Source organism: Acipenser ruthenus, chromosome 4, assembly GCF_902713425.1.
Source record: "Acipenser ruthenus chromosome 4, fAciRut3.2 maternal haplotype, whole genome shotgun sequence".
Taxonomy (NCBI): Eukaryota; Metazoa; Chordata; class Actinopteri; order Acipenseriformes; family Acipenseridae; genus Acipenser; species Acipenser ruthenus.
Window position 1 is genome coordinate 65,326,053 of NC_081192.1, and position 9,298 is coordinate 65,335,350.

General features: G+C 37.0%; 1 protein-coding gene across 1 annotated transcript; it reads right to left on the reverse strand.

Annotated features, from left to right (window-relative positions):
* Positions 1 to 3,870: 3,870 nt before the first annotated feature.
* On the reverse strand, positions 3,871 to 8,649 carry LOC117399690 (C-C chemokine receptor type 9-like). Its single transcript, XM_033999027.3, has 3 exons — positions 8,537 to 8,649; positions 6,848 to 6,918; positions 3,871 to 5,646 (listed from the first exon to the last, which is right to left on the reverse strand). The coding sequence occupies exons 2-3, from the start codon at positions 6,857 to 6,859 to the stop codon at positions 4,573 to 4,575; spliced, it is 1,086 nt and encodes a 361-aa protein (XP_033854918.3). The 5' UTR covers positions 6,860 to 6,918; positions 8,537 to 8,649; the 3' UTR covers positions 3,871 to 4,572.
* Between the last annotated feature and the right edge of the window lie 649 nt (positions 8,650 to 9,298).

Below are 9,298 nucleotides of genomic sequence, written 5' to 3' on the forward strand. Positions count from 1 at the left end.
TTTTCTTACCAGCTTTTTGGAGCTCAGTAATAGAAAAAACACATGACTTTTAAAGACATTTTTAACATTTCAGGTTAACAAAATATAATATGTATCAAATTAAGCTGTTTACACCACACAATATACAACAGATCTAAATCAGAAATATATGTTAATTTTGTCTACTTTGATAGATTTCAAAGTTTGCATGGTAAACCCCCTTCAATTTCAAAAACATTGTCGTTCAATATACTTCATGTTACACAAGTTATTTTAAGAAATCAGAGGTGCATTTTTACATAAAAGCTTAAAGGGCATTTCCCCAGTTATTTTCACACAAGTCGAAAGTCTCTGGTTGGACCTCCCTATGTTTTGTAAACATGCTTATTTCTTGTAGGCTATACTATGCTACACATATGGTAAATTTAAAAATATGTGTAAAGGGAAAACAGGTATTTTATAGTTGCTTCGAGCATTCCAAATCACTTGTTCTGTTACCGCCTGCTTACACAGACAGAAGAATAAAATGAAAACCACAATTGAAACATTTACCTAGTTCATTAATTTCAGTGTTATATAAATGAACTATTGTTTTGCTATTATTTGTCATTGTACTGTGTTGCAAACTGACAGATCTTCTAAAAAAAATGGTGTACTTTAGATCTATTTCATCTTTCTTAGTCTCCTCAATCAGCTTTCTTGGCATGTTATTTTTTTTTTTACACAGCACCAGTGATGCAAGTAAGGTGCCTCACACTGAAAATATATTTGTATTTATAGTTATTTGTGAGGAAAACAAATAGCTACTGAGTACTATCATTGTGCAAAAATCAAATTGTATAATGTAAACACCTGCAGAGACTAAGTGTGTATTCCTTTGTCTCTTCTGGAAAACCTACAAGAGCAGAAGAGATGAGGTCTTCAATTCAAAGTGACTTCAGTTGTGAAACAGCACATACCCTTAGCCCTTCATTTCAGACAAATCCTTTAGCTGTGTCGATTGAGGGAGTAATACACCCTTAATAACTGGACTGGGCAAAATTACATCATCTCAAATTAATGGCCATAACTGGATGTACAACCAACACTCCTAAAACATGAGGTGTCCAGAAAAAGTAGTTCAGGCCATTTATTTTTGTAAGTCATATGATGTCAGTGGTATACAAATTGAAAGGCAACACTGTGATGAGTGATTTAAAGAAAACTATGGAGTTTAGAAAATTGAATAATCAGGGAATTGGCCCTTGTCCTTCCCGGTGTTATAGAAGTAAGTCCCAGCTGGGGAAGCTCTCTCTCCTGTTGCTGGGATTCAGCCTGTATGTGCTCCTTGCTACTGACATCTGTACATAATACTGGTACAGGTTCCATCACAATGGTGCTGTTTTTCAATATTTCTATAGAATGTTCCCTTTTCAGTCTACTGTTCAAACCCTTTTATTTTTTGGAGCACGACTGAGAAACCCATTGTCAGCAACACTTTACATACCCAGGGTACACTACCCTTGATATGACGAAAAAACTAGGCTGAATGCAGTTTTTTCTTCTCTCATAGACTGCATTACAACTATATTAGTTCAATTCAGTCATCTTTTAACTGCCACCATCTTCTATGTAAGTCTCAATAGCTGCCTAACCAGGTTGATTCTAGTACTCATGTATTATCTTGATAGCAGCTGGAACAACACCCAGGCACCAAAGGATGCTGGTGTCCTGTGGCTTACAGCTTGTTCTGCGTCTTAGGTTTCAAATACAGGAATACAGACTGAGTCCTTAAGCTGTGGTAAAATGAAATAAGCGGCAGTCCCCTTCTCATAATAAGTTACGTAATGCATAACCAATGGTAAATTAGCTTTATGATATAATAAATATAATTGCAGTCAATATAGTAGTACATTTGCAGGTTGAGAGTTTTTTTATTTAGTTTGGTGGAACCAAATTGTATACATTCAGCATATTCCATGCTTTCCTTTTAAGTAAAAATAATTTTATAATGTAAATTATGGATAAAAGGTAACCTTTCCTTGTATGTTGTCTTCATTAAGAGGAAGGTGGTACAAATCACTTGAATATATAGTACATTCATACCAGTATTGGTGCCCCTTCGGGGTTATACATAGATTGTTTAATGATGCACATTGTACAGGAATTGTTCATTAAAGACTCTTAAGTGTATTTTAATATAATATGTTCACAACAAACATTCACAAATGTTAGTCTGTTAAAAATTATGATTACCGGTAATATATATGTATTATACTGTAGAACAGTGTAGAATGTTGAATATCTACCTGGTTGCTTCCATCATGGAACTCTTTGTCATATATTACAGGGTCAGCTATATATAGAATTGTGGCAGACCACCCCCCAAGCAGCCTTTCCGCTGCCAGGGCTGCCCCGGCTGAAGGAGCAATCTGGCTACTGGCAACATTGCCGCCCATGAACCCCTTCAAGTCCCTGTTCTTGGCCCAGGACTTTGAGCAAGACTTTTGGGATTTTAAGGGGGGAGGTGGCCGTTGAGGCCATGTGTGTTGCGCACAAGGAGGGGTATATGTGGCAATGTGCCCCGCCCCAGTGTGCATTTCTGTGTTGTATGTTACGTGTGCTGTGTTAATGTTGGTGTATAGGCATTGGTACACGGGATATAAACGGGTCTGTGTTTCACGTGTGATTTAAAATGTATAATTGTATTTAAGCACGAGGATTGCACATCACGTAACCTTTTTGTAGCTGACTTTAAACTTCTGTGCCTTTGTTGCTTGGACAATGGCAATGTATCTATCAACACTGATGCAAGTGAGCAACAGCATGCAGCTAAAGAAATTGATCTTGTATATTGAAGTTACAAGTTTGCACATGGTCAACCCAAAACCCCAACCTTCGGATGCACTGACTGCCCAGAAAGGCAAAGTGAAAAGGAAAAGCAGATCTGCAACTGCCAGGTTTAAAAGATACACATCTGTCATAGTCTTCAATCTGTTCCTGAATTTGGAGTAAATTCCCACCACCAACAAGTTCCCAAATGCCCCAAGAATACAGACAACCCAGTACAAGACTGGGACATAGTACTGGCGGAATGTTCTGACGGTCGTCTTGTCACAAAATCCAGTGTTGTCAATATCTGGATCCATACCAGTACTATAATCATAATCCTCTGTGACAGCGTTTGAGTCAAATGTCTGTAACACAAAAAAAGCATTGCATTTATCATACAGTAGCAGGGAACAATTATCCACTTATTGCCTGGGGCTGCCTGTTGCTCTGCATCGCAGCAGGAAGTACAGTGGCCGGAACCCCACCAAGGGGAGCTGCTGGCCACGAAGAAGGGGGAGGAGGTCTGGAGACCACCAACCCCAGCAGCAGTTTCACTGCCGGAGATCGTGGGGGAGGTCAGGAGACCTGCTCCCACTGCAGCACGTGCGCTGCAGGAAGTACTGTGGCTGGAGCCCCACAAAAGGGAGCTGCCGGCTACGAAGAAGGGGGGAGGTCAGGAGACCACCCCCCAAGCAGCCTTTCCGCTGCCAGGACTGCCCCGGCTGAAGGAGCAATCTGGCTACTGGCAACATTGCCGCCCATGAACCCCTTGAAGTCCCTGTTCTTGGCCCAGGACTTTGAGCGACACTTTGGGGATTTTAAGGGGGGAGGTGGCCGTTGAGGCCATGTGTGTTGCGCACAAGGGGGGGTATATGTGGCAATGTGCCCCGCCCCTGTGTGCATTTCTGTGTTGTATGTTACGTGTGCTGTGTTAATGTTGGTGTATAGGCATTGGTACACGGGATATAAACGGGTCTGTGTTTCACGTGTGATTTATAATGTATAATTGTATTTAAGCACAAGGATTGCACATCACTTCATGTGCATTTAAAGTAATTAATATGCGAGCACAAGGTCTTTATTGCTACAATATGTACACGCATTTTCGCTAGGAAGTTCACTGATATTCATCTGAAAGCTAAACAACAATGACATGGTTTAAACAGGTTCCAGGAAAGCAGTTCACAAAAAAACATAAATTATAAATGGCTCTTACACAATAATGAGAAATAAACAGGTAACAGAATGAATTATATTGAAGGGTTAATAAAAACAAAAACTGTACAATACAACTTTACAAGGGTAATATACATTGGCAAAATACTGTGGAAAGTTACATCAGATAGCACAGTATGATAGACAGCAAACACTCATTGTGACATTATTTCCTTAATGCATGTCTAAATATATTGTTAATATAATATGTATAAATAATATCAGTTAATGCTGCTCATTATAACAACTCTGTTAATGACAAAGGTGCTGAAATAGAAATGATTGCCTCCACACAGACTTACATCTTTTTCTAAGATGTTATATTATTTTCAATGAGGGGTTAAGAGATTTGTACCCAGTTTTAACATTGACAGCTAAGATCATAAATGATTACATATGAATAGCCCTTGCAATTCCAGACCAGTTAATCTGGGAATCAGCATTAATACTATTGCCATTGTCTATGTATACAGACATCAGGTAACCTTTTTGTAGCCGACTATGGCAACAAGTCAGCTTATCATTCAACTGCATGTGTACCACCATAGGTTCTCTCCAAATACTGGTTTACAATGACAATGCCCCAGTAATTTCGGTTTCAGACATTGCAGATGACCTACTAGGACCAGATTGGAATTTGTTTACCTTTTTCAAATTAACAAAGCCTAGTGACCTCCAAATTTTGATGAGATCTTTTCTGAAGCGCACCCCAATAAAAGCATATAGGAATGGATTGAGGCAGCAGTGCATGTAGGCTAAACTCTGCATTACTTGGGCTGCAATGTCTATCTTCACAGCAACTTCACAGTTAGTAATGGTAGCATTGGCTACATCTATGGTCCTTACTACTAAAAAGCCATTGTAGGGCAGTTCGGATAAGACAAAAACAGCTACTACTGTAATTATAACCTTCAGTGCCTTGTGTTTTTGAGAATTCTTTGCTTGCAGCAGGGTCTTGACTATCACTGAGTAACAGACTAGCATTACAGCTAAAGGTAGGCAAAAACCTACACTAACTTGAATAGCAGAAACAAACATTTTTATGGTTTTACTTGCATCATTTGGATAGATCATATCACACGTATCCTGTTTATTAACTGTTTTTTGATCAGCAAAAATCAGCTCAGGCAAAGACAAAATTACTGCAAGCAGCCAAACACAGCCACAAATCAACTTGCTGTATAGAAGTCGTTTGACTTTGAACTTCTGTGCCTTTGTTGCTTGGACAATGGCAATGTATCTATCAACACTGATGCAAGTGAGCAACAGCATGCAGCTAAAGAAATTGATCTTGTATATTGAAGTTACTAGTTTGCACATGGTCAACCCAAAAACCCAACCTTCGGATGCACTGACTGCCCAGAAAGGCAAAGTGAAAAGGAAAAGCAGATCTGCAACTGCCAGGTTTAAAAGATACACATCTGTCATAGTCTTCAATCTGTTCCTGAATTTGGAGTAAATTCCCACCACCAACAAGTTCCCAAATGCCCCAAGAATACAGACAACCCAGTACAAGACTGGGACATAGTACTGGCGGAATGTTCTGACGGTCGTCTTGTCACAAAATCCAGTGTTGTCAATATCTGGATCCATACCAGTACTATAATCATAATCCTCTGTGACAGCGTTTGAGTCAAATGTCTGTAACACAAAAAAAAAACATTGCATTTATCATACAGTAGCAGGGAACAATTATCCACTTAATCCTAAATAGGACCAGATTTAGCTCATTAATCTAAGACTTTTGCAGAAGATTAGCAGCAAAAACTGCCAATAAAGCCTGTCATTTGATATACAGTACAGGGAATATTGTGAACCTACCCCATAAAAACTGAGCTCCATTGCAGTAGATCATGTCACCATAAATTGCAGTTTCTGATTTCAGTAGTTTATAAAATGCTTATCATTGAATTTTACAAGTTTATATTAGTATTACTAAAAATACCACCATTAAGTGTTTTATTGTTATGGATGATGATTATGAAATGGAACTACAGCAACTGTGGCTAGATTTATTCTTGTACCCGAGAATGAAAAACAAAACATTATTTGAGTACATTTTCTATGGTGTAAAATAGCAATGATTTATTTTTAAGTGTACTGTACTTTAAAATAATGTGGAATGTTTATGTACACTGCACATAAAAACTACATTTGGAGTTAAAATTTGTGAAAAAAAAACAATTCTACATGGAATTGACAATAAATAAAAGCAATAAAATGTTAACAAGAAATAGAATTGAAAAGCAAAGTCTGTACTAGATATGAATTTCATCTAGATGGTAATGACATTTTGCACATATGCAATACACCCACTTCTCCTGTAAGTTGTTCAGGCCTCCTATATCTATGTCTTTTTCTACTTCTACAGGTTGATTACCCCCAGAGTTCCTCACTCAGGTGCAGTGTTTGAGAAAGAAACCAATCCGTTAACCACATACTGCTTTTTCATTTTCTTTTGTTTTCTCATCACTAAAGAGCATGACAACTCTGAATATGTCATTGAATGTAGGTAGTAAATAAGAAATCTATAATATGTTATATTGACTGTCTTAGTGGGTTTTGATCTGTTTTTACACGTTTGATGTTTACTGATAACTTATGTAACATTATATGCCAAAACAAAGAGTTTTGTTTTTTTTGGTTAATCTTGAGTCAAGGTCACTCAAGAATTTTGACAACTAGATCAAGTCATAATCCTGTACATGTGCCTTAATAAACTATTTTGGTAGTGATTGTCATTTTGTTATAATCCATTGAACCAGGAATGGCAATGACCTACTAAAGACCTTCTTCGTGCAAAAGACACAATTGATGGTTTTTTTAAATGAGAATGGCTTACCATGCTTTCCATGAGTTGTTATTTTGTTTCCACTGCAGTACAAATGTATCTCTTCTGGTCAAGATAAATGCCTAAAAAAAAGAAAAAGTTTCAGAAACTAAAATAGTCTAATTGTGTTTGTAAAACAAATTCTTCCACAAAGATTAAGACAATTAAGTTATTTACTTTTTTTAGTCCTTTTGTGCTTAACTAGAGTTAAGGGCTCCTACAGCCAATCATAAAAAAATGTTTTTAAATTTTTTTTTTTACAGTAGGAAAAACAAAGTAATGTAATTAGCAAGCACTAACCAGTGTTTTAGAGGCATCTCTTAAACCTGGAAACTGGGTTTATACTCTTTCTTTTTAGAACAGTACTCATACTATGTTACCACTCGTGATTTCAGATCTATGCAGTACTGGTAAAAAGCTGCAGGCATTCTGTCAACCAGAATATAAAAGTGTTCCAAGACACCTGTGCACTTAGTGCCTATATTTTACACCTACTTCATAGCTGCAATGAGGGAAAGTACTCTACTTTAATACTGACAATGGTAGCGAGAGCTACCAGGTTGGCGGAAATCCTGGTAGCACCTGCACAATTTAGAAATAGGTGTCTGACAGTTATCTTGTCTCCCCACCTTGGAAAATACCAAGGTAATATACCTGTTAGACCTTTAAGAAGTATCTGTGAATCTTATTAGTACCTTTATAACAACAACAAATTTGGGAGCATAGGAGAACCCCTTTATTATTTATGCTTTACTTTCTAAACACAGAGAAATAATCACAACCTATTGCAGAGTTAATTAGTGGCAAGCTTTTGAAACCTGCCTACAGCTAAAACGACCTTATAAACCAGGTGTGTGGTTAACAGGGTAGGTTTCTGATAATGCACCGGAGGCTAAACTAAAAAAGGATGTAGTGGTAATAAACAAACACCAAGCAATCACATTTTACTATAAAGATTGTGGGACATTGGAGAATTAAATGCTGTAGACAATACATTTTTGCTACTTTTGGTAGACTTACTTTCCCTAAAACAGAGAACTCAGTAACAAAAAAAGGTTTGCTTTTCGTCTATTGAGATATATATATATATATATATATATATATATATGTAAGACACGGTAGGCTGCTGTAAAGAACCGTTAAACCACAAGAGACATTTATGCGCCAAGATGGAACTGTGGTAAATTATCTAAATGACTACGTGTGCTGTCTTGTCCTTTTCTTTGCACGTAACAAAAACTACACCGTTAAGGTTTATTTTTATTTGGGTCAACGATAATAAACAGCAGTTATTGTTTTACCTGTAATATTGCGTCTACATTATTGGACCTTCCCAATCATATACTGTACAACAAACTTGGATTCAAATACCACACACAGCACAGCATAAATTGTTCAGTCGCGACAGTTGTACAGGTAAGAACATACTGAATTGTATTATTTTCTAAATGTCTCTTGCACCAGACTAAAATCTTATTTAAAAAATAAAATAAGTTAGAACTAAAAAAAAAAAAGAAAGAAAGAAAACAGAGATAAACTAATAATTCCCAAAGGGGGCATTTAACAGAGAATGACCGTTTTTATTATTATTATTATTATTATTATTATTATTATTATTATTATTATTATTATTATTATTATATGAGTTAGTAAAAACATCATCTTTAAAAAAGATCTTAAGTTTACGAAGTTAATACTTACAACGCTCAGAACTTTGAAATGGTAACGTGTTAATGTCTCCTCGGTGCATGAGTATGAAATGAGTATGAGTATGAAAGCTGAAGGGAGTTTATATAGTAGTAGGCTATTCAAATCTCCTTGCCTTGTGTCTGGTATTACCCGCCTTATGTATGTGCTTACGGTTAACCACATGACGTGCCACGATCAGAGATACAGTTGAACCACAATATACGTGAATGAAGTCCCGCTGTCGTCTTGTGATGGATAAACAAAAGAGGGACTTTACAAAACAATTCTGACTGCAGATGGGACACCTACCCTTGCGGCATAAAAATATACTGCAACGTAGTAGTATTGGGCAGCAGTGCAATTCACTACTATATTAATACTTAAGTATATTTGTTGTTAAAAAAATATGTGCAATCTAAGGTCATCCCTTTTGGTTGCTTACTTTATCAGGGTAAGGACCCCAGTGCAGAGCCATTTACTTTGTAATACGCTTTCAAAGGGAAATTGAACTAACAGCGATTTACTTTTCCATAATGTGTTTTATATACAGATAGTTGTCACTAACTATAACAAAACCTATCAATGAAATGGGCAGTTTTTTTGTTTTTTTTTACATTTTCTCCATGGTATGTGCTGTGCTATTCGACACCCTGTCATCTAGAGATAAACCACACCATATCTAGATATACCCAAAGCACATTTATTGCAGCTCGGTAAGGAGAAATAATCCCTGCCTCCCTAACTCACAGGAGCAACATTCCATGTAGGATCCTT